A 26,280-nucleotide genomic window follows, 5' to 3' on the forward strand; every position below is an offset into this window, starting at 1 on the left:
TTTCCGCGGCGCACGCCAATCCTGTCGGAATGATCACTTGACCACCTGGCTTGTGACATGGGCTGGAAAGGTGGCCACAAAGTGCAATTTACCGTGCAGGAGGGCAAACCGATGGCCAGAGAACTGCTGTGACTCGCTCTCTCTCTCTCTCGCTCCTTCAGTCCTGCATCACAGCTCTGATCCGTGCACTCAAGCCATCAAACAAAAAAAAGGCCAGAATATAAGCTGAGCCAATGCACGGTTAGCAGGGCTTAAGTTATAGATACCCGTAATAATATTCTCATTTAGTTTTATATAAGTTCCCTTTTGTTTTGTTGAATTAATATTTTAATTTGAGTTTTTTTCTAATTAGTTGCGCCTCTTTTTAAAAAAAAGGCTGGAGGCGCACAGGTAAATTTGGTTTACTGTTGATAGCAAAGGGGCAGCCCAGTGTAAACCTGATGGATTGTTAGAAAAAAGGCATGCACTGTTAGCTGGTCTTGTTTTTTTTAACCATCCCTCAATCAGACACATCTGAAAAGAATACACACTAGACTGTAGCAGACTGTAAATTATGCTCCATTACAAAATAACACCCAGAAGTACAGTGGATGCTAAAATGATAAGGAGATAATAGCCATTTCTCCCATTTTGTTGTTGTTGTTGTTGGTGGGTTCGGATGCACACGTAGGTTATGAATGGCTGTCCAAACCCTAAAATAAAGATCATTATTACCTGGTAGGCGTTCGTGGCATCTGAACCGGCGGTGGCATCATGTCCCAGTGTGCCCAGCTTCTCCTTCAGTTTGTGGTGAGATCGATGCCTGAAGCAGTAGATGACCCCTGATGCAACAAGGACCCCGATGATGCAGACGATGGAGATTATTGTCAGGATAATAAATTTGGTTGAGTCCTCTTCATTGGCCCGTTGGGGGAAAGCCCGCAGTTTGCTCTTCTGAAGGGGGGGAGGGAAGAAAGAGAAGTGGGTTAAAAAAAAGAAAAGCGCGGTACAAGAATTTTTATTTTGTGGGTGTGATTTTATTTTCTGTAAAAGAAGATTGCATTGGTCATATTTCTGTTTGTCCCTTCCCACTGCGAGATCGCACAGCAATTCATCCACGTCAACCTTCATCACTGGATATATTAGTAACAATTCAAAAAAAAAACACGAATGCAGATGAAAAATAAGCGAGCACGTCAACAGGAGCAAGATTCATTTTTGCACTCCCTTCCTTGCAATTGCCAACAGAAATTAATTTAAAGCCAGCCCAGTTGTTGCAAGATGGGGAACAATTAGCACTCTTTCTAGTACCTATTTTCACTTGGTTACAAATGGATTTTTTAATTTAACTCCTGAATGCTGAGCCAACCTATTCATTATCTCTACTATTCTGTTAGTAATTTTCTGCTCGGCATTCACGCGGCCAACTTCTAATTTACGATTGTAAGCAATGTATTGAGAGTTGGTTCAAGCCCAGTCCATTTCAGTCTTTACACCATAAAGGCCACCGAGCAATTATCAGTGGGCTCGACAGTTGGAGCTTGTCTCTAATTAGCCCTCTTGCCTTCAGTCCACTGGATTAGCTGCTACTGCCGCTGAGGCACAAGTTAATGGGAAGCTCACACTGAATAAAGGCTCCGAGATCCTCCTGCTTTGACTATGCACCGCAGAGAAGGATTGTGAAGCATTGTGACCCCCGGGAGCTGGATTGACAGCAGCCCCGGTGCTAAGCCATGCAGAATTGTTTTTTTCCTTAAATGTATCTGCGCTTGAAATCCCGCATCCCGGGTGTCACTCTACCACTTAAAAAAAAATCTTTATTCTTGGCCGTTCGCTGACTGATCTGTGAAGCAGAGCTGGCTCTTAAAAGAGGAGCAGAAACCTAAAACGTCATTTTATGCTTTTTTGCTTTGAAGTTTTTGCATTTTTTGGCAAAAGAAGATATGTAGCTTCTAATATGGATGAGTAAAATAAGAAGAAAAAGTTTCTGCACGAAAATTTATGAAATTTAGAAAGGTTTCGGTCCTTGGACAGATTTGCCTGGCTGACTTAGGCTCATCTGAAACAGCCAAACTTCAGCAATAAAAGACCTGAATTAGCGCTGTCAATCTTTTCCCTTTGAGCAGCTTTCACATCATTCTCAATAAAGCTGAATACTTAAAATGTTAGGGGTTTTGAGTGGTGGGTGGGGAGAGAATCCTTTTTTGCGGTAGTTTCAAACGATTTTCTGCATCAAGCAAGCATGGGGTTTAATTAGATATTCTTACAGAACACATACAAAGAGAAAGAAATTGCCAAATGCTTTAATTTTAAGCACACCTTTTTAAAAAAAAACCAAGATAAATATATCTGAATGAACTGCAATCCCACTATAAATCACATGGAAATTTGTTGGTGATTTCTCCTTAGTTAATAGTATGAGGTGCTTGCCTTTTAAATACCTGATACATGAAATGTTCTTCACATCCTGAATGTTCTGTGATTAAAGAATTTCAGCGCAGTGTGTAAGAAGTGATGAAGAGAGGCGCTTATGTATTTTAGCTACTGACTCAAATCAGTCAGTTTATTCTTCGACCTTTTGAGACAATATTCGAAAAATTGTTTGATCTCTCAGAGCCATAAGATAACGTCACTGAATGTATATTGAGATAGGTGTTTTATTTCCTACTTTATTATCCGGTAATATGTATAAATGTTGATGGTTAAGAGTTTAAGGATGTTTTATGGTTAGTGCACACTGTGGAGTTCAGTTAGATACCATTGTATGAAGGATGAAGTGGACTATAAAACGCTGTTTACAGCCAGCCTTCAGCTCCTGATGGAATAGCATGGAGATTAACATAGATTGGATTGGATTTTTAGCCTAAAGAGTTTTCAGGGGTTTTGGCAAGAAAATTAAAAGAGAAATGTATTTTTTTTTAAATTCCAACTAAAATATACTTGAAATTATTATAAATAATTGTTTCATATGAATATTTATGTTTGGAATTCAGAGAATTCACACTACTTTCCCTTTGTGATTTGTAGAAAAGTATCTCCTGGAAAACTGAGGGATTACCTTCTACAAGGCATTAGAGATTGCAGACTAGATGTTGAACAGTCTAACTAACTGAGTTAAGAGTTAGTTATTAATTTGATCAGGTCTGCTAAATTTAAGGATCTCAGCTGTCCATTTTGCCATATCCTTTCAATTCAAATTCAATAATGACCTTTTTTTTCCTTTAAAATTATATGATTTTTTTTAAAAACTGTGCAAGAGGATAGTTAACTGGCATTTGCTGACTAGCTTTTTATTTAACGGTGGTCAAGGTTCAGTTCTCTTCGTCATCCCTGGAGTTGGAAGCTGAATTGTCTATGAATTAAATTTCTAATTTTAGCGAATAAAATAATTTAAAAAAAATTTAGGGATCTAATTGAAATATCCCCACAATAAGTTTCTGTACAATTATACAAGCAGGCGTTCAGCACTGCCAGTGCTACTGTTTTGAAGACTATTCTAAGAAACTGGAGTAGAAACAAAATGGATTTTTAAAATGTTAAAAGGATTCGATAGGGTAGCTGCAGAGAAACTATTTTCTCTGACGGGGGAATCAAGAACGAGAGGACATAATCTTCAAATTAGAGCCAGGCCATTAAGGAGGGAAATCAGGAAGCACTTTTTCACACAAAGGGTAGTAGGAATCTGGAATTCTCTGTCCCAAAAGGCGGTGGATGCTGGCACAGTTGGAGTTTTCAAGACTGAGGATCACAGATTTGTGTTGGGTAAGGGTATCAAGGGATATGGAGCTAAGACGGGTAAATGGATTTGAGGTGCAGATCAGCCATGATCTAAATGAATGGCGGTACAGGCTCAAGGGGCGGAATGGCCTACTCTTGTTCCGATGATCCTAAAGGTGCTCAACAAGCTCAGGCACTTCAGAACATTAGGGCAACATTAAATACTCATTTATTCCCATAGGCCCAACATGCAATCTCTAGGTAAAACCCCAAGCTCGTGCAAGCAGGCCCTACAGAGGATGTGCACTCTGGGATGCTTTTTAAAAAAAAAAAAAAAATATTGCGAAAATAACTCAACTACTCGCGCAAGGAAGAGGCCACGAGTTAAATTGATTAATTCTGCAAGTTTGGCTTATTTTACCGTTTTAGGAGCAAAATGTCTCTCCATCTACTTCCGTGCAGACATTTGATCCCAGTCTCGGGGCCCTTTCAAACACTTTGACAAAATCTGCGGTCCTAGCCAAGTCTTGAGGGAGGCAGAGGGTGAGTGCGATGCACCCATTGGATATGTATAACCTTTTTTCTCATTGCTCGGTATTCTTTAATGAATTAAATAATAGGTGGTGCCGTAATTCTGCTCTCGGATGAAGCAAATAATCCAAAAGAAAAGCCCCAAAAGCTTTTTCGCCCCCCCTCCCTTGCCCATCAATATTTAAACTTTTGTGTGTTTTTTTTTAAAAAGAAAAAAAATATATTAAATGCGTTCAATCAAGCAGAAATAATCGTGTATTAACACTTGACATTACAAAATCCTTTCAAAAAGATATTACTAAAACATGAGGCATTGTCATTTAAAACTGCAGGAGAGAAAAAAAAGCTTTGTGCCCCTGAAAACCATTGTCCCTCTATATCACTGGAAATTGTACTTGCAAATTCATCATTCATTGCAGCCGAAAAGATAGACCAGTTAATATTTAAACCATCTTCTTCAATATAAGTTTCTGTTTAATCGACAGTTGCTGTGATACTGCCATATGATATCGAAATCTGCAAAGTTAATTTTCCTTTTCTTTCTTCTTGTGATCACCTTTCCTTATCCATACCCTCCCGAGAAAAAAAAAACTTTTAGACGGTTACCATGGTGCAAACCATACAAGCACGATACTGGAGATCGCTCTCAGTGTTCTGCTTTATTTTTTGAGTGAGTTTTTTCTTTTACATACGAGAAACAACGAGGCATCAATTTATCAATCGGGACGGGGTCGGATTTAATAGTTTTACCTTTTCAACAAAAAAAAATCTGCCAAGACAAGGGATTTAAAGACATTTATTCTCTTGAGTGAGGGGTATAAAGGATTACAGAAATCAAAAAGACAAAGGGCAGAAGGATTTCTGGAGGTTTGGCTTATTCAAATCACTGAGAAAGGTCATAGTGAAAGGCACAGACCTATTCATATGAGGAGACACAGTGATCTTTCGGTGACCTTAACACCACAGTCCACATCATCAGTAAGTGGAAAAATGACACTATGCCTGCCGCTTTTTTTTTTGTTTTGTTTTCCAACCTTTTAAACTTTATATATCGTTTGCCTCCACCTGAACAAAGAAAATATTACAGAGGAATCGGCAATGTGTGTTGACTAATGCTTTACCCCCTTTTTCAATGAACAAAACAGACCGCAAATTGCGCCAACATTTCGAAGCTACTTCTAAGATTCTTTTGAGATGCAGTTCCAACCCTTCCCCCCCCCCAATAACCCCCACTGCCAACTGACTGATGCAAAATTAATGAAAGTAAGAGCCTTATTATTAGTGAGCACACATACACGCAGATATACCGAAAGCACCCGGAGCACCCACTCAAGGCAATTCACCCAAACCTACAATTCAAAGAAAGTTACTGTTGCTGAATTGGCACTTCATAAAAAGAAAGATTTCAAAAGAGAAATGTTTTTTTTAACAACACGTTAGTGAAAAAAAAATAACTACGACTAAAGGATCCTCACAGTTAAATAACTAAAAACCAAGACCGTCTGATCGTAAGATGTAACAAAATTACATACCTGATTCCATTTCTAATATTTTTTTCAGTTTCAAAGATTTTAAGTTACTATCCTCTTAATGGAATGAAACAGGGGAGAAAGACTTGACCTGCAAGCTTCATTTTTTCTTTGCTTCTTGCACTTCTAGCTTCAGATATTAACCGTCTACCATCCATCTTTCACAGGAATGAAACCGGCAGCTGCCTTGCTTCAGCTGGAACGCTTGCAGTGGTTTGAACTTCACAAGAAAGAGGAGGAGGAGGAGGAGGAGGAGGTGGAGAGAAAAAAAGGGAAGCACAAGATTCTCTTCTGTGGCCTCTCAGTCTTAAAATCAACCATGTGTGAGAGGGTGATGGATTTTTGACCACAAAGTAGTGGTCCGAGCCCCTCCTTATATTGCCCAGCTCCAAAGCCCCTGTCTATACCACATGTCATATCCACTGGTTGCTATGGTGATGCTTCCACATGTTGCTGACAGTAATTGGATAAGAAGCATTTCTGTTAATAAACCTTACAGGAGTGTGAATATGAATGGATATCAATTTGGTCACTCATTTGTAAAGCTGCTTGAGATTTCAGTTTGTACTCTGCTCAATTTTTTTTTGTTGTTGTCCGTGTGTGAATCTCCTCAACATTGTTTCTTTTTTAATCCTCCCTTGGCACCATTCATGATGTCAGCTGAGAATGACAAAATTTGAGGATCAAACTAAATGAACCCACGTCCGAGAAAAGGGATATAGATTCAATCTACGGGTAGGGGGAGAAAAAAAAGCACCGAGTGGAAAGGTGAACATAAACTACAAAGCTTATTAATTAGCTATTGTTAGGATTAGACAAGCTTGTATAAGGTAACAGCTGCAGCAAACAGGAAAGGGAAAGAAAGGAAAGGGGGGGTTGGTGGGGAGGGGGGGGGGGAGAAGAAGCCGTGTCAGATGCAGATGACAAATCTTGGGAGGGCTCTTCAGTTTATCTTTCTATTCAATCCCCCTCCTTCTGTGTTTCTCCTATTGTTTCCTCCTGTGACAGCTGGAGATGGCAGGCCTGAAGACTTGACAAAATGAGTTCTTTCACACCGTACTAGCCTTCACATTTACTGAAAGAATAGCGGCCACAGCAAGGTACAATTTAAACAGAGGGGCAAATATGGCCTACAGCTTTAATTCTACCAGACCCAAATCAACACGTCCCTCACAGGACTCTGAGGTAATTATCCCGGCTTTAATCCACTGCCCGCATTAGAAAGCGATTGATCTCAGGCCCTTGCATTTTGGCTGGTCTGGCCAGGACGGGGTTTGCTCGATGAAGGTGATCAGCTTTCTTGTAGATGTTCTCAATTGACTGAGATTTTCATTTTTTGTTTTTGTTGCAAAGACCAGTCATCGCCGTAGTGTTTCAGAAATCAGCAATGGATGGAACTAGGAAAAAAAAGCCCCCCACCCCACCTACCTGACAAGAAACAAACACACTCCGGCCATACGTGGACAGACCAGCCAGCAGTGACCACCTAACGGGATGCGTGCTGCTCTGAATTGTCTTTTTAAACCTTCACCTTCCCTAGTAATCCCCAAGTTTTGATTTTCTTTTATATATACATTAATTTTCAGTAATTTTATACGCCATCCAGCACTGAGTGTTTTGATGATCACGGCTGTAATTTTTTGCCTCTGGTACCCGCTATAATCTTCACTTAGGCTTCTGATGCAAGCCTCAGTGGAAGCTGATTTCCATTTTGTTGTAGTGTCTAATGTAAATATATAATGATCAAATGTAAAAATTAGCGGGTGCAGATCATTTGACATTAACAGCAAATGAACATTTAACACATTCTCCTCTCCGTGATATTGGTGGAGGTATTAGCCGATTTAAAATGAACAGAATGTCAAAAAACACTATCAAGGCCAACAGTAATTTTTACCCTTAAATGTGATTCCACCCCTCCGCCCTGCATCATCCCACCCCGCTGCCCCGCACCCCATCCCACTATGGTCTCCTTGGCTCATATAGATTTGAAAAAGCAAACTGCTGTATCTTGAAGCAGGTCAGTGTGCATGAATCGGAACAGCGTCTTTATCTGTGCTAACCTTCGGTTGGCTGAAGGGCATTTGAAATTCAAAAAGTGTTCTCAAACGTTTACTGTTCCCGAGGCCGAATACCACGGAGGAATTTTCTGACCCCGCGCTCCCGGAGGAGAGCCTCGGCCCACCGGAAACCCAAGCGCGCGAGATTTTGCGGCCGTTTAACGTTCAAACATTTTCGGGGAAGGGCACAGCCCAGATTGCTGATTGCAGATAGGCTCCCTCACTGTGAGCAAGGAGTCAGAATTATTAGCAAATATATTATGTTAGCAAAGTGCTGACCCCATTGCCTCCCTCTGTTTAAAATGCCACCAATATATTCCAGTGTGTGCCGGTTAAAGGCTGCCTTGTTAATACAGATGGACAATCAAAGTGAATATTCAGCAGATTCATTCGCATCTCGCTTTTCTTTTTAATGGAAACAATTTGTTGAAGGAAGCTTGCCTCAGGGGGAATCCCTGCCAAGTGAAGTTGATTGGATTGTTAAGATATGCTACTGAAATATTACTATGGTCCTTGAATGGTTAAGAGTTATATTTATTCAGTTAAAAACTAATGTAAAATGCCTCTCAGAAAAAAAAGCAGTTTAGGATTTACCAGAAAGTCACCCCCGTGGTGGTTGAGAGGTAAAATTTTAGCTCCGAGCTGATCAGACCAGGACGATTCCAGGGTGGATGCCTGGTCTGTGCGGTGCTAGCTGATCTCAGTTGGGGCAGTGTTACAAGTGGCCACAAGTTTAAGGAAGGGAAAATAAGCCAGTTCCAGCTCCTGATTGAAAGAAAGACTTGCATTTATATAGCGCCTTTCAAAATCTCAGGAGGTCCCAAAGCGCTTTACTATGAAGTACCTTTTTGATTTGTCTTCTTCTTAGGCAGTCCCTCGGAACCGAGGATGACTTGCTTCCACATTAAAAATGAGTTCGCAGGTGACTGATGAGTCCAATGCGGGACCTACAGTCTCTGTCACAGGTGGGGCAGACGGTGGTTGAAGGGGTGGGTGGGTGGGGTGCTTGGGTTGACTTGCGCTGCCTGCGCTTGGCTTCCGCTTGCTCCCGGCGAAGGGACTCGAGGTGTTCGGCGCCTTCCCGGATGCTTCTCCTCCAATTTGTGCGGTCTTGGGCCAGGGATTTCCAGGTGTCAGTGGGGATGTTACACTTTTTCAAGGAGGCTTTGAGGGTCTCCTTGAAGCGTTTCCTCTGCCCACCTGGGGCTGTCTTGCCGTGCCGGAGCTCCGAGTAGAGTGCTTGTTTTGGGAGTCTCGTATCGGGCATGCGGACAATGTGACCATCGGAGCTGATCGAGCGTGGTCAAAGCTTCGATGCTGGGGATGTTGGCCTGAGCAAGAACACTGCCGTTGGTTTGTACTGTAGGAAATGCAGCAGCCAATTTGCACACAGCAACGTCCTACAAACAGCAATGTGGTAATGACCAGATTATCTGTTTTTAGGTGTTGGCTGAGAGATAAATATTGGTCAGGACACCGGGGAGAACTCCCCAGCTGTTCGAAATAGTGCCACAAGATCTTTTACATCCACCTGAGAGAGCAGACGGGGCCTCGGTTTAACGTCTCATCCAAAAGATAGCACCCCTGACAGTGCAGCACTCCCTCAGTACTGCACTGGAGTGTCAGCCTAGATTATGTGCTCACTCTCTGGAGTGGGACGTGAACCCACAACCTTCTGGCTCAGAGGTGGGAGTGCTACCCACTGAACCACGCCTGGCAATTGACAATCTGATTGTCTTCTGTAAGTGTGGGGCATGGCTGAAGATGGAACTGGGCTTAGCTGTGATATTATTTAAATAGCCTGCCAGCAGTCACTGTCAGACATGAACAATGGCCAGGTGGCCAAGAGATCAGAGGGTGATAGTCATCTGTATAACCATCCCCTAACAAGGAATCAATGAATTCAGGAGAGGAGACAAGAGGAGAAAATTGGAGAATAATTGGGGGGAAAAAAAAACAATTTACCAGACAATTCATAATTGCATCACAGATCATTAGGTTCTTCCCCATAGAAAAGGAGAGGTAAGTCAGCCAATTCACATATCTCTTAGTATTCATTTACAGAATGGCACTGTCGGTGCCCACTCTCATCTTAGGAAATACTAAATGATCTGAGCATACGGAGAGGGGCAGCAAAAGAAGGGAAACAAGTTAGCCACAAGTTAGTTCATGTCAGCAGTTTATTGACTTTGCATCTTAAAATACTGACACTTATATTTTTGCCATTTGTGTCGATCCACTCCATATTAAGAGTGGCTGTGAGTTGATTGAAATGAGTCTGCGAGCCAGCCCTTGGAATCAAATCAGGGGAGTGGGGGGGGTCGACTTGGATCAGAATTGCCAACAAGAGCCAGCCACATGTCCCACATTCCTCCCTGAATCCACCACTGCTTCTGTTAATGTGCTGTTTCATCTTTGACATGTTGCTATTTCTTCGCAAAGTTAAGTTAGTAATTAGCTCAATTTTTGTGTTTATCCCACCCTGAGCAAAACAGCAGGAGTTTCTCTTGACCAACCATGGACAAGAGCTTAACAGTCCGTAACAAGCAATTGCTTTTTTTCTCTTTTTGCTGGGCTAACTGCTAAATACACATTTTAGCACAAGAGCAAGACTTAGGTTGAAACCATGCTATTAGTAACAAATGTGTCAAGGTGCTCATATAAAATGTCTCTGTTATTTAAAAAAAGGCAACCTGACAAAGTCACTAATATAGGAATTCCATAGCTATTAGCGTGTTCCTTCCTAATGTCGCACAGTGGGAGTTCAATCCACCTCGAGTAGAGGAAAGTAACAGAAGGGCTAGAAATTGGGACTTGTGCCAGAAACGGGCGGCAGGTCAGCGGGGCAGTCGTTCTGCGTGCCTGTCCGTGCCGGCGCGAGGCCCACGCTGAATTCGGCACCGGGCCTCGGCAGCATTTACCCGGTGATCTGCCGACGCCAATCAGACGTCCCGATGCAGTTCTTCGCGGTTTGGTACTCGCCAATTTGGGCCGACTGCAACGCCGGCAGCGGCTCTCAGGAAGGTCCTGGGAGGATGGGGGCGTGACGGGGCGGGGGGTTGGGAGGGGGGTTGGTGCAAACGAATGGCAGGCAGGCAAGCGCGGGCCGGCAGCAGCCTGTAGTAGTGCTCTGTTGGCTCCACATTCAGGTAAGTAAACGAGGGAAACTTAGCACTTCCTCGACGGCCTCCAGTGGTCCCTTTGGTTAGGCTTGCTGTAGACCTGGAAAAGCATGTGCCGTACGTGTTCCGCTCAGTTTTTTGGTCCAGGGTGGCATTAGGGTTCTGAAACAGGCATTAGGCCCCTGATTGGCATTATCAAGGGGCCTTATGCCTGTTTTAGGCGGGCACCTTGGAAGTTGCCAGCCGCCAATTTGGCAGGGGGGACGGCAACTGGCACGGAGTACCGCTGCCCGAAACTGGTCCCCCCTGACACTGGCTGGATGCCCCGAAACCGATGCACACCAATTTCTACCCCGAAAACTCCGTTATCACTTTCTATTGGTTTTTTCTTCACCTGTTCAGCCGCATCTGCTTTTTCTTTTGATAAAATTAGACTTTACTCGCGCAGGGAGATAGAGCCCCCAACTGTCTAGATAATTTGGGAGCTCTGAAATAAATCGAACAAAATAATGGACAGTTTGCACCACTAATAATCAGCTTGAAAGAACCTTTGAGTGACGGCGCCTGCATTTGATCTCTATTTCTAAGCTGCCCACCCTGTCTGGCAGGGGGTTGATGCATCGCTACTGAAGATGCTTTGCACCAAGAATAAGGAAGAGCCAGCAGGCGAGCAGATGAAAGAGACAGCAGGTAAGAGCTCTCCTGAGGACTAATGAAGGACTTTATACTTGGGGCACAAGTGGCAGAGAAAGCAGGGGGGGGGGAAACTTTCGCTTCAACTTTGATACGCAAATAGATAATAAGGTACAATAAAGTGGCAAAGGCACAATCGCGCTATGGAGCAGCTCCAAAACTACCGTGCACAATATTAGTGTACAAATGCTAAAATGGGTTCATACGATATCACTTTGCTCTCTATTTTATTGGAGGAGTTAACTTGTTTACTTTTAAGTTGGCAAACATCTCTATTAAAATAACAAAGCAATGTGGTAAGCAGTTGTACATTGTTATGGGTGCAGTTTTGGTCTCCTTACCTCAGAAAGGATATACTTGCCATAGAGGGAGTGCAGCGAAGGTTCACCAGACTGATTCCTGGGATGGGGGGACTGTCGTATGAGGAGAGATTTGGTCGACTAGGCCTGTATTCACTAGAGTTTAGAAGAATGAGAGGGGATCTCATTGAAACGTATAAAATTCTGATGGGGCTAGACAGACTGGATGCAGGGAGGATGTTTCCCCTGGCTAGGAGCTCTAGAATGAGGGGTCACGGTCTCAGGATACGGGGTAGGACATTTAGGACTGAGATGAGGAGAAATTTCTTCACTCAGAGGGTGGTGAATCTGTGGAATTCTCTACCACAGAAGGCTGTGGAGGTCAAGTCACTGAATATATTTAAGAAGGAGATAGATTTCTAGACACAAAAGGCATCAAGGGGTATGGAGAGAGAGCGGGAATATGGTATTGAGATGGAGGATCAGCCATGATCATATTGAATGGCGGAGCAGGCTCGAAGGGCCGAATGGCCGACTCCTGCTCCTATTTTTCTATGTTTCTATTGGGCTAATGTGTGAAAAGAAAATTCCATTGTAATGTGACTCAGAGTGAATTTGGAAGTTAGAATGTGAAGATTTAGAAATTTGTCAACAGCGCATTTCAGATTATCCACCTCCCCACCCCCACCAAACACACCCCATTTTTTTCTTTATTATAATGACACAACAGGTAGGTCTGTCTTATCCATAGAGTGCTGATTGATAATTGCTTCCAGTTCGCATAAAAGCATTGTTATGATGATTCTATTAAGCTGTTGGGTTTTTTACTATTCAGTCACGGGGTGTGGGCATCGCTGTCAAAGCCAGCATTTATTGCCCATCCCTAATTGCCCTTGAGAAGTTGGTGGTGAGCCACCTTCTTGAATACAACTGAGTGGCAGAGGGCAGTTAAGAGTCAACCACAGTGCTGTGGGTCTGGAGTCACATATCGGCCAGACCGGGTAAGGGCAGCAGATTTCCTTCCCTAACGGACATTAGTGAACCAGATGGGTTTTTACGACAATCCGGTTGTTTTCATGGTCACCATTACGGATACTCACTTTTAATTCCAGATTTATTTAATTGAATATAAATTCAACAACACCAATAACACCAACAACAACATGTATTTATATAGTGCCTTTAACATAGTAAAACGTACCAAGGCGCTTCACAGGAGTATTATGAGACAAAAAGTTTGACACCAAGCCACATAAGGAGAAATTAGGGCTGGTGACCAAAAGCTTGGGTTAGGTTTTAAGGAGCGTCTTAAAGGAGGAAAGTGAGGTAGAGAGGCGGAGAGGTTTAGGCAGGGAATTCCAGAGCTTAGGGCCTCGGCAACAGAAATTTCCCAGATGCTGTGGTGGGATTATGAACTGATGTCTTTGGATCATTAGTTCAGGCCTACTGGATTACAAGTCCAGTATGCTAACGTACCCCGTTTTGCTACTAAGACCTGGGGGGCGGGGGGTGATTTTAACCCTACTCGCTCATCAGAAACCAGGTAGTTAAAATCGCCCTGGCTCTTATCTGTCTGAAAGCTGCCATGATCGCAACATCTGCAATTTTAACCTGAGCAGGCAGCAAGGACACACGCCCGGAGCCAATAGACTCCTTCTTTACGTATGCATGTTGTTGCCCGATGATATCATTGAGACCCGACTGTAATTTTAGCTCAGGACTGAGCGGGGAATCCACCTGGGGTTGAGTTGTATATAAGTTTTTGTGTAGGGATTTTTTTTTGCATGTCTGTTTGCTCAATGACATTTCAAAAAAAGGCAAAAAGACCTGTAAAATGTTTTACACTTAGCAGAGTTCAATCGCTCTGCTATTTGATTCAAGAGGAAGCGGTCTCTTTTTGCCTGACTATATACGCTCAAAAAATTGGTCTTTGTGCTTCCATGTTTTTTTTAACACCTTCTGAAACTTGGCTTTGTAAAGCTCTAAGTAACTGCAACAGGAAGGAAATCAGGCTTTGATGCATTACTGTCAGCTCCTCTGCATTTATTTTAAAATGCTTATAGTTCACGATTAAATTTGGGAGAGCTGGCACAATGGCATGGCAAGGCTATGTGCCACAGAAGGGGAGCCATGATACATCAGTCTGCCTTCACCAAGGTGGGTACCTGCCAATCTCACCCCATGTCTTTCGGATGGGACGTTAAACTGAGGCCCCGCCTGCTCTCTCAGGGGGACGTAAAAGATCCCACTTCGAAGAAGAGCAGGGGAGCTATCCCCGGTGTCTTGGCCAATATTTATCTCTCAACCAACATCACTAAAACTGATTTTCTGGTCATTACCCCATTGCTGTTTGTGGGAGCTTGCTGTGCACAAATTGGGATCAAAGGATATGGGGAGAAGGCAGGGACAGGGTACTGAGTTTGGATGATCAGCTATGATCTCATTGAATGGCGGAGCAGGCTCGAGGGGCCGAATGGCCTACTCCTGCTCCTAACTTCTATGTTTCTATGGCTGCCGTGTTTCCTACAACAGCGACTACACTTCAAAAGAACTTCATGGGCTGTAAAGCGCTTTGGGATGCCCTGAGGCCGTGAAAGGTTGCTATATAAATGACGAAATGTCATCGACCTGAAACTGTTTCTCTCCCCACAGATGCTGCCTGGCCTGCTGAGTATTTCCAGCATTTTCTGTTTTTATTTCAGAATTCCAGCATCCGCAGTATTTTGCTTTTCTATAAATGCAAGTCTTTCTTTCTTTCTTATGTCATCAGGATAACAGCTGGAAAGGAGACGCTGAGCGAGGGAGGGAAAGATCACTGATGGGGTCATAAGTGGGTGCTCGCTACGACAGGTCCAGTCGACAGTATTGCGCAATGCACTTGTAGGTGGTATCAGACTGCCTGGTCGCCAAGCCCTGTCCAGAAGAGACTGTAGAATCAGCGTAATAATAGCAGGCACAATCAGCAATTAAAAGAGCACCCTTTTTTAAATTCCTTCATGGGATGTGGGCGTCGCTGGCAAAGCCAGCATTTATTGCCCATCCCTAAGTGCCCTTGAGAAGGAGGAGGTGAGCTGCCTTCTTTAACCGCTTCAATCCGTGAGGTATAGTTACTCCCACAGTGCTTTTAGGGAGGGAGTCCGAATCCGGTGCCGAGGTCGATGCCGGTTGGCCCGTCTAGTTTTATTCTTATTGTTTTATCACTTGTCACAGTGCGTCGCCCACCATATTGCTCGCAATCAGATGGACACCAAAATAGGGAAACTGGGGAGAAGATAGAGGGCCCTGCTCAAAAATGTTTACCAAATGCTTTTTCATAAATACACTGCCCATTTAAACAGGATTTATCTGACCGTGAAAGCCATAAATTAAAAAAAGAAAATGTTTGGGAGCACACTTATTTTTTGGAGTTTGACAACAAGATACAAAACATGTTATTCTTGGAATAACAACAGAAAGTGCTGGAAACATTCAGCAGGTCAGGCAGCATCGAGGAGAGAGAAACAGAGTCAACTTTTCAGGTCAAACCCTTCGTCAGAACTGGAAAAGGTTAGGGAGGAGAGATCTTTAAACAGGGGCAGGGAGGAGGGGAGGAAAGAACAAAGGGAAGGTCTGTGATAGGATGGAAGGCAGGAGAGATTGACTGACAAAAGAGATGATATAAAATATATAAAGAAATACAGGGGCAATTTATGGTCTGAAATTGTTGAATTCGATGTTAAGTCCAGAAGTCTGTAAAGTGCCTAATAAAAAGATGAGGTGCTGTTCCTCGAGCTTACGTTGAGCTTCGTTGGAACAATGTAAGAGGCCAAGGACGGAGAGATCAGAGTGGGAGTGGAACAGAGAATTAAAGAGACGGGTGAGCGGAAGCTCGGGGTCACGCTTGTGGACTGAACGGAGGTGTACTGCAAGGCGGTCACCCAATCTGCGTTTGGTCTCCCCAATGTAGAGGAGGCCACATCGTGAGCAGCGAATACAGTGTACTAGATTGTAAGACGTATAAGTAAATCGCTGTTTCACCTGGATGGAGTGTTTGGGATAGCGACTTATTCTGCATGTTATTCTTAGAGCCTTGACAATCCTAATTTTAATTCTCTTTTATTAATAAAGGTCACATGATCTAGAGCCTTGACATTAAATTCCTTCCACAGCCTACAGTCATAGTGACAGGTTGCAACCTCAGAGAAGGTGTCAAAAAGAAAGCACTGAATGTTGAAAAGGCCATTCACCCTATCAAGACCATAGATGTGTTCCATCATCTGTGTCTATTCTTACGCTTAGAACCTTCAATCCCCTGCATTTATGAAGCACAGACAATGGGAAAACACGAAACCATTACTGAACTCTGAACTGCAGTTAATGAGCAGATGAGCACTCCTATCAAGAGCTTTCTCTATACACATCACATTAAAGAGTAAGTCTCACTATCAGTATGTCATTTTAAAAAAGTTACAAAGAATCCTGATTAACTTCATATTTGTTGCTTTGAGGGTGCGAATTTTCTCTCTATTTCGCCCCCCCACCCCCCAATTTTCCCAGGCCACACAACACACATAGGTGAAAATCAATAAAATCAATAAAGGTCTCCTCTCCCTCTGGACTTCATATAGTTCAAACAGAGTAACATTAGACGATTAAAACACAGGTCAGGAGCTGTGCAACATAGGTCAGTAGATATATTGCTGCAGTTGACATAATTATTGGGCTCGATTTTAACTCCCCCCGCCTGGCGGAAACCAGGCCGGGTTTGGGGGAGCGGGGGGAGGGGTGGCGGGGATGGGGCAATTAAAATAGAGTGGGGGACTAACACATTTCTATCTTGCCCCAATTTGATCAACTGCAATTTTAAAGTGCAGGGGGCAAGGACACCTGCCCGAAGGCAGCGGGGTCCTCTTTAAATATGCAGACTGGGCTCCGATGATGTAATTCAGGACCGATCTGCGATTTTAACCTGAGGCCTGAGCGGGGGTGGGGGGGTGGGGAGCAGTGGTGACAAAACCACAACCCCTTTCATTGAAGTGGACAGTGCGTGGTTAATAGTGACTAATTTTAGAAAACTTTGATGACATCGCCTGAAACAGAATTGCAGATGCGAATTTATAATCATAGGGTAAGATTCCAAAGAGATAAATTTAAAAGAAAAATCCGTGAAAATAAGAATGAACAATCACATTCATGTATTAAGGTCAAAACTAATTAGAGACATTACAAGTTCAACAAAATTGTATGATGTACTGGGTACTTAAATAATTGTTCGGATTTTTTTTTAAAAAGGAACTTAATCATTGGAATTTCACCCATGATTTTGAAAAACAGTTGGTTAAAACCAACAACATGCTTCTTCAGAATCTTCTAGTTTAAAGGTCCTGTGTCTCCCTTCAATCGTGACAGCATTTATACAATGTCACCCACAGCAATCCATCAGAACAAGCTCAGCTCTGAGGCTTCTCGGGGTGTACAGTGAGCACAACAAAATAAGGAAATGAAACTGGTGTGGAAGAGGAGAAGAAGAGGGAACAGGGTAAAGACACAGACAGCCGAAAAAGCTGGGCTTGCAGGTTTTTACATTGCACAGCCTAAGTGAAGAGACGCGACCCTTAGTGCTTGACACACCTCCGGTGTTTGAGTGTTGTATTTAAAACCCTCACTGTGTGCAGGCACATGTCGACCTGTTTTATACTTGCATGCACACGCGTGAATATCTTAGCGTGCACACGAGCGGATATCTTAGCGTGCACACGAGTGGACATCTTAGCGTGTACACGCGTGGCTATCTTAGCGTGTACACGAGTGGATATCTTAGCGTGTACACGAGTGGATATCTTAGCATGTACACGTGTGGATATCTTAGCATGTACACATGTGGATATCTTAGCGTGTACACGAGCGGATATCTTAGCGTTTACACGCGTGGATATCTTAGCATGTACATGCATGGCTATCTTAGCGTGTACACACGTGGATATCTTAGCATGTACACGAGCGGATATCTTAGCGTGTACACGAGCAGATATCTTAGCGTGTACACCAGTGGATATCTTAGTGTGCACACAAGCGGATATCTTAGCGTGTACACCAGTGGATATCTTAGTGTGCACACAAGCGGATATCTTAGCGTGTACACGCGTGGCTATCTTAGCGTGTACACGAGTGGATATCTTAGCGTGTACACGAGTGGATATCTTAGCATGTACACGTGTGGATATCTTAGCATGTACACGTGTGGATATCTTAGCGTGTACACGAGCGGATATCTTAGCGTTTACACGCGTGGATATCTTAGCATGTACACGCGTGGCTATCTTAGCGTGTACACACGTGGATATCTTAGCATGTACACGAGCGGATATCTTAGCGTGTACACGAGTGGATATCTTAGCGTGTACACGAGCGGATATCTTAGCATGTACACGAGCGGATATCTTAGCGTGTACATGAGCGGATACTTTTGCACACGCGCACAGGATTTTGTTATGCAGCAAATCCACGGCTAAACTTAGCGGCTATTATGAATATTGTAATTTACTGTATACAGTATATATGATTTATTGGTAGATTTATATACCACGTAAGAACCCTGCAGTCTGCTTAGAAAGTGAAGAAAATATGCAGAAATCAACAAAGGCTTGCTTATACAAAGGCTAGGTTCCACCTTGTATCTGTCATCGTTGGGTAACGAGCACAACCATATTTGTGTTGCGGAACCAAATTCGTGGTGACTCAATGCTCACGTGTGGTGGGCTTGGGAGAGGGATAAAGCTGCTGCTCATTAAAATGGCCCGGTCCTTATAAGGCCAGACCTATCCTGGGAGTACAGTGGTCGGACTCAGCCCCTCCCAGCAAAGGTATCAACTCCTGGGGTGATAAGACACCTGACATTGGGCTTTTCCTTTCCTGACAATGGATTTGTATCCAAGCTCTTCAGGAAGTGCGTGGGATGCTCCGTGAACATTGCCCAAGGGTGTCATGGCCACTAGGTAGTTTAATTCCTATGAATTAAGTCGGGGCGAATTGGAAAAAGGGCAAGTTCAGCCAGGTAAGAAAGCATCCGGTCCAAATTAACTAGCCAGAAAATGTACCAAACAGAATCAGCAATGGAGAAGCTTCAACTATGATATTTTAGAGTACATGATAGGTACATTCCTACAAGGTAAAAAAGAGGGTGCATCAAAGAATAGGGTTTAGTGAACAGATAGAGAGATTAAAACTAAACTGACACTGAAAAAGCAGGCATACGATAAAACTAGGGCTAACAGTATTAAAGAAAATCATGAAAGAAAAGTGCAGTAGGGAGGTGAAAATGGGGATTAGAATTGCTATATAAGGAACATGAAAAAGGCTAGCAGATAACATAGAAGGAAATGGTAAGGGTTTTAAAAATCTTATTCAAACTAAAAGAATACTTAAAGGAGGACAGCTCAGGGATGAAGGGGGGATCTAGTTGTGGAGAATAAAGGTATGGCAGAGATAATTAGTTTTTACAAATAATGGCGGAAGTTGGGAATAAAAACAGAAAATGCTGGAAACACTCAGCAGGTCAGGCAGCATCTGTGGAGAGATAAACAGTTAATGTTTCAGGTCGATGACCTTTTGTCAGAACTGGGAAAAAGTTAGAGACAAGTCTAGAGGAACTGTAAATGGCAGCTCCACCTCTCCCTCCCCCCGCCGCCACCCCATCCCTGCACTTGCTTAAATCCTGTTGCAGCTCTAAATTTTTCATTAGCAGGACGAAGCCAGCAGCGGGGGCGCGACCCGCCACAGACACCGGACCCACCAAGATAGGCAAGATTCCGGCCAATATCTTAGGGTTATTAGGTGCTGCTTGAATTGGAGAAGGATTGGAAGTGGTGCATCCCAGGGGCCAGTGTTACGATCACTTGTTTTCAATGTATATAAATGATTTGGGCTTTGGTGCAGTATTCAGATTTGATAATGACACAAAAGTAGATGGATAGGCAAACAGCAAGATGGTTTACAGAAGACGTTAGGAGGACCTGGACGGGTTAGAGTAATGGGCAGACAGGTGGCAGATGCAATTTAATGTGTAAGTGATGCATTTTGGGAAGAAAAATAAAGAATGGGATGATAAACTCAATGGAAAGAAACTGAAGTGTGTGGAGGATTAGAGTCTAATGGGTTCAAATACATAGGGGGAAAAATTCGGTTGCCTAAGAGGGCGCTAATGGGCGCAAAGCAACTAGCGGCCGGGCGCGGCGATGTTTGCGCTGCTCGCAAAATTGACCATTTTGCGGCGACGCTAAACACTACCGCCACGATCTCCTGCACCCGCAGATCGTGACGTCAGTCGAGCGTGCAACGCCCCGGAAGTGCCCCGGACCAGATATTGAGTGGCGCCTCCTACCTTACCGCCTGCTGCTAGCAATGACAGGTTTTGCAGTCAGGAAGGGACTGGGGAGCGCTATATAAAGGCGACCACTTCCTGCCTTTTTTTTGTCGGCGACATTTTTGCACCACGCATTCTGAGAGAGAGAGAGAGACTTCTGGAGAGATTCAACACTGTGTGAAGTACTGTTTTGGGTACTGAGCAGCACTTTGCAGGTTCATTTTGATTTGACCTTGCATCAATTTAGAAGAGACTTTGGGGGCTGCACTCTGAGCTCTTTCCCTGGGCCTCTCCATTGTTCTTTCCAGCAGATTTGATGTACAGGTCTCTCCAGGCTGAGATTCAAGGCTGCAATGAGCAGGGTGTGGATGGAGAGCAAGATCGACCCTCCCCTTTTAGAACTGGCCGGAGCCAGTGTGTCTGTGTTCCATTGCTGACTGACATCACATGAGCTTCGCCAGCGCTCTGAGGTAGCACCTCGCTCCTCAGTGTTAGTGCCTTAGGAGAAGTGTGTAGCGCCTGATTTAGCGCTCCAATCACCTCCAGGGGCGATAGAAGCCAAGTTTGCAGTCGGAGGTGTTAATTAGCGCCAGGCGCTAAACTTTGCGCCCGGCCGATAATTGCGCCCCAAATGGGGCAATACCGAATTTCTCCCCCATAATTCCTTGAAAGTGCCAGTGCAAGTAGATAAAGCCATCAAAAAAGGCCAACAGCATTTTGGGTTTTATAAATAGGGGCATAGAGTACAAGAGCAATGAGTTTACGAAATATTTGTACAAGGAATGGTTAGGCCACAGTTAGAGTGCTGCGTGCACTTTTAAGCTTTTCTGGGTAAAGATATTTTTTAGATTATATCGTTCTGAATAGCTTGACACAAACTTTGCTTTCCAATTGCTGGGAAGCTTGGTGGGCTACATTCTTCATTAAAGGGGAAGCTCTTATTTGTCCTGCAAGCAGTGTGTGCCATTCACTTCGGTTTACTTCAACTAATGCCCCTGCTTCTAAACAAGGCCTCTTGGAGACCAGTGGTTCACAACACCCAAAGTAAAAATCAAGGTCCACAGGTTCAATTTTAAGTGAAGCCCCAATGGTAGCTCGTGAAACTCACAAGTATTTGGATCTCCAATGCCACCTAGTCTGTGGAAATGGGCACCTTTATATTACAGAACGAAGATGATGGCAGGAGTATGCAAAAGTGCCGCTAGCAGAGAGAAATGTACTCTTAAACTGCTCCACTGCATCTGACTCAACACTGCTTGATGTTGACACTTCACGGACAAGATTGGGGAAATGTTCCATCCCTTAACATTTACATCACATTCACCTCCTCGTAATGCTGATGAAAGCTAAGACAAAAGCAAAATACTGCAGATGCTGGAAATATGAAATAAAAATAGAAAATGCTGGAAATACTCAGCAGGTCAGGCAGCACCTGTGGAGACAGAAACAGAGTTAACGTTCCAGGTCGATAACCTTTCATCAGAACTGGCACTCCTACATTAGAACTCCTACATTACAACAGTGACTACACTTCAAATGTACTTCATTGGCTGTAAAGCGCTTTGGGATGTCCGGTGGTCGTGAAAGGCGCTATATAAATGCAAGTCTTTCTTTTCTTTCTTTCTGCTAAGTATTTCCAGCATTTTCTGTTTTTATTGCTGATGAGAATTAAGTTGGTAGGGAGGAAAGAAAAAAATTCCGTACAGTAATTACACAATCTTACAGCTCTTTGGTGTTAAGGGTTATTTACAAGGGATCTTGACAAAATAATTGGGATGGATTATAGAATGGCAGATGTTACTTAATCATAGAATCAAAGAAACTTACAGCACAGAAGGAGGCCATTCGGCCCGTCGTGCCTGTGCTGGCTCTTGGAAAGAGCCGTCTTGCTTCGCCTCACAGCCCCAAGCACCTGTCCAACTCCCTTTTAACATTATTTATGGAATCAGCTTCCACCACCTTTTCAGGTCGAGCGTTCCAGATCCCGACAACTCTTCGAGTGAAAACATTTCTCCTCAGCTCCCCTCTCGATCTTTTGCCAATGATTTTGAATCAATGACCTCTGCTTACTGACCCACTCGCCAGAGGGAATCGTTTTTCTCTACCTGCTCTATCAAAACCCCTCATTATCTCAAAAACCTCTATTAGGTCACCTTTTAACCATCTCTGTTCCAAGGAGAACAGCCCTAACTTTTCCAACCTCTCCTTAATGTAGATAAATGTAAGGCAGTGCCTATTGGAACAGGAAACAACAACAACAACAACTTGCCTTTAACATAGTGAAACATCCCAAGGCGCTTCACAGGAGCATTATCAAACAAAAAAAAAACAGGTGTGCCCATTGAAGAAGGTGGGAGAGCAAGAGGTTTAGGTATGATTAGCGACTATTCATTGTGAAGCTATCCACAAGGCCAGTCAAGCACTGGGATATGTCTCAGCTTACTTTAACTCTGTACTAATCATTGGTAGAATCAAGAAGAAGAATTGGTAAACAGATTTCAAGTATGTAGATAACTTAGGTGTGTACAGGCTTTTTAACCTTAACCTATGATTGCAGTGCTCGAGGTTAAAATGTGAGTACAAAATTGACAAGCCAGAAAGAAGACTAAGAATTAGAAGGCTTGCTTTTTCCCACAGGGTAGTAACAAGAGCAACAACAACAACTAGTATTTATATAGTGATGCGCCATCAATTACTCAAAAGGCTGAGGTTAAGCGAGTAACAACCAGGCTTTTATTAACTAAAGAATGAAGGTCTAGTCTCGAGTGGTCGACCCGTCCAGAATACTAAGGGACTGGGAGGTAGTCACTTATATACCTGGAATAGTGGGAGGAGTCAGCCGAGGCATGTCCAGACCTGTACCTAGTGGAATACACATACACATACAGACAGGTATAACCGTGGTTTACCACATTCACCCCTTGTTTAAAAATGAGTCCGGCGGGGTGAAGTGTATTTAAAAGTTCGTGTATTGGAGTCTCTCCGGAGGTCTTGTCTGCCGCTGTGATCGACGTGGCGACGGCAGGGGTGGTGCAGCTTCCGGTGTCGCGTCCCGTGTAGGCTGGGGCACTGGAGTGTAGTCCTTGTGGGTGACGGTCCAAGGCGAACCGGCTGCTGGGGTTGGATATCGGGTCGTGGGGGGGCGGTGGTAATGGGTAGTGGGTTACAGCGGTTCCCGAGGGTGTCGTGGGGGGGGGTGGTAATGGGTAGTGGGTTACAGCGGTCCACGAGGGTGCGAGGTCTCGTATGGAGACTGTGTCCTCCCGCCCGTCCGGGTACGCAATGTAAGCGTACTGGGGGTTGGCGTGGAGGAGGTCGACCCTCTCAACCAGGGGGTCCGTTTTATTGGTCCTCACGTGTCTTCTCAGTAGTACCGGCCCTGGGGACGTCAGCCATGGCGGTAACGCTGTCCCCGATGTGGACTTCCTTGGGAAGACAAACATTTTCTCGTGAGGGGTGGCATTGGTGGCAGTGCAGAGCAGTGACCGAATCGAGTGGAGCGCATCGGGGAGCACCTCCTGCCAGCGGGAGGTCGGAAGGCCCCTAGACTTTAAGGCTAGTAGGGCGGCCTTCCAAACTGTTGCATTCTCTCTTTCCACCTGTCCGTTCCCCCGGGGGTTGTAACTGGTGGTCCTGCTTGTGGCTATACCCCTAGCGAGCAGGTACTGGCGGAGTTCGTCGCTCATAAACGATGAGCCCCGGTCGCTATGGATATAGCTGGGGAAACCGAACAGGGTGAAGAGGCTGTTCAGACATTTAATGACCGTGGCACTGGTCATGTCCGGGCAGGGGATAGCGAACGGGAAATGGGAGTACTCGTCAATGATGTTGAGGAAGTACACATTGCGGTCGGAGGAGGGGAGAGGCCCTTTAAAATCGACGCTCAGGCGTTCGAAAGGGCGAGTGGCTTTTATCAGGTGGGCTCTGTCTGGTCTATAAAAGTGCGGTTTGCACTCAGCGCAGACTTGGCAGTTCTTGGTCATGGTCCTGACCTCCTCAATGGAGTAAGGCAGGTTGCGGGCCTTGATGAAGTTGAAGAACCTGGTGACCCCCGGGTGGCAGAGGTCATTGTGGAGGGCCCTCAGCCTATCGATCTGCGTGCTGGCACAGGTGCCACGCGATAGGGCGTCTGGGGGTTCATTGAGCTTCCCAGGCTGGTACAAGATCTCGTAATTGTAGGTGGAAAGTTCGATTCTCCACCTCAAGATCTTGTCATTTTTGATTTTGCCCCTCTGCTTGTTGTTGAACATAAAAGCAACTGAACGCTGGTCAGTGAGCAGGGTAAATCGTTTTCCGGCCAGGTAGTGCCTCCAATGACGCACAGCCTCCACAATAGCCTGGGCCTCCTTCTCGACCGCGGAGTGTCTGGTCTCCGGGCCCTGGAGGGTTCGTGAGAAGAATGCCACCGGTCTCCCCGCCTGATTAAGGGTGGCGGCCAGAGCGAAGTCGGCCGCATCACTTTCCACCTGGAAGGGGATGGATTCGTCCACTGCGTGCATGGTGGCTTTGGCAATGTCCTCCTTGATGCGGTGGAAGGCCGAGCGGGCCTCTGCCATCAGGGGAAAAGAGGTGGATTTGATCAGCGGACGGGCTTTGTCTGCATAGTAGGGGACCCACTGGGCGTAGTAGGAAAAAAACCCTAGGCACCTCTTCAGAGCTTTTAGGCAGTGGGGCAGTGGGAGTTCCATAAGGGGACGCATCCGGTCCGGGTCGGGACCGATGACCCCGTGTTCCACAACACAGCCAAGGATGGCGAGGCGGTCTGTGCGGAATATGCACTTCTCCTTGTTATATGTCAGGTTCAGGAGTTGGGCGGTGCGGAGGAATTTCTCGAGGTTTGCGTCATGGTCCTGCAAGTCATGGCCGCAGATGGTCACATTGTCTAGGTAAGGGAAAGTGGGCGGCAGCGCGTTTTGATCGACCATCCGGTCCATCTCCCTTTGGAAGACGGAGACCCCGTTGGTAACGCCAAAGGGAACCCTAAGGAAGTGATAGAGGTGGCCGTTTGCCTCAAAAGCAGTATACTGGCGGTCTTCGGGGCGGATGGGGAGCTGGTGGTACGCTGATTTCAGGTCAATGGTCGAAAAGACGCGGTACTGCGCGATCTGGTTGACCATGTCAGCTATGCGGGGGAGTGGGTAGGCGTCCAGCAGGGTGTAGCGGTTTATTGTTTGGCTGTAGTCGATAACCAGGCGTTGTTTCTCGCCGGTCTTAACGACCACAACCTGGGCTCGCCAGGGGCTGGAGCTGCCCTCAATAATCCCCTCCTTCAGGAGCCGCTCCACTTCGGTTTTGATGAAAACCCTATCCCCGGCACTGTATCGCCTGCTCTTTGTGGCGATGGGCTTACAGTCGGGGGTGAGGTTAGCAAACAGTGGGGGGGGGTGGGACTCTGAGTGTGGAGAGGTTGCATCTGGTGCGCGGCGGGCAATTTGGAGGCTGCTGGCTGCGGACTGTGAGTGGGGGGAGGGGGCCACCGTACGCCATCGTAACGCTTTTGAGGTGGCACTGGAAATCCAACCCCAGTAGAACGACAGCGCAAAGTTGGGGCAGGACCAGGAGTTTAAAATTATTGAACACAGTCCCGTCTACTACTAGTGTCACCACGCAGTAGCCGCCAATGTCCGCTGACTGGGACTCGGCGGCCATAGAAATCCGCTGGTGCGCAGGCAGGACTGGGAGAGAGCAATGCCGCACCGCGTCGGGGTGGATGAAGCTCTCTGTGCTCCCAGAGTCAAAAAGGCAGTTTATTGCATGGCCGTTTACCTTAATGTCCATTTTGGACCGAGCTAGTTGGTGCGGTCTCGTTTGGTCCAGCGTAACAGAGGCCAGCGTAGGGGTCGGTGTGTCGCTGCGGGTATCAGATGGGGGGGGGTTGGCGGCCTGCTGCGTCCCGGCTGGTGTCCAAGATGGCGGCGTCCATGATTCCCATGTGGCTGGAGTCGTCCAAGATGGCTGCTGCTGCGGTGGTTCGCACATGGCTGGGGAGGCCCAAGATGGCGGCCCGCA

General features: G+C 45.2%; 1 protein-coding gene across 2 annotated transcripts in view; it reads right to left on the minus strand.

Annotated features, from left to right (window-relative positions):
• The window catches only part of ptprn2 (protein tyrosine phosphatase receptor type N2), a 1,093,281-nt gene that overhangs the window by 147,135 nt on the left and 919,866 nt on the right, over nucleotides 1-26,280 (minus strand). For both annotated transcript variants that reach the window (XM_085987555.1, XM_085987557.1), the window contains exon 13: nucleotides 715-933. In XM_085987555.1, coding sequence (XP_085843681.1) covers nucleotides 715-933 — 219 coding nt within the window. The remainder of the gene's footprint in view (nucleotides 1-714; nucleotides 934-26,280) is intronic.

This window comes from Somniosus microcephalus, chromosome 5 (genome assembly GCF_052327205.1).
Source record: "Somniosus microcephalus isolate GS21.2 chromosome 5, FLI_Smic_1.0, whole genome shotgun sequence".
NCBI classification, from domain to species: Eukaryota; Metazoa; Chordata; class Chondrichthyes; order Squaliformes; family Somniosidae; genus Somniosus; species Somniosus microcephalus.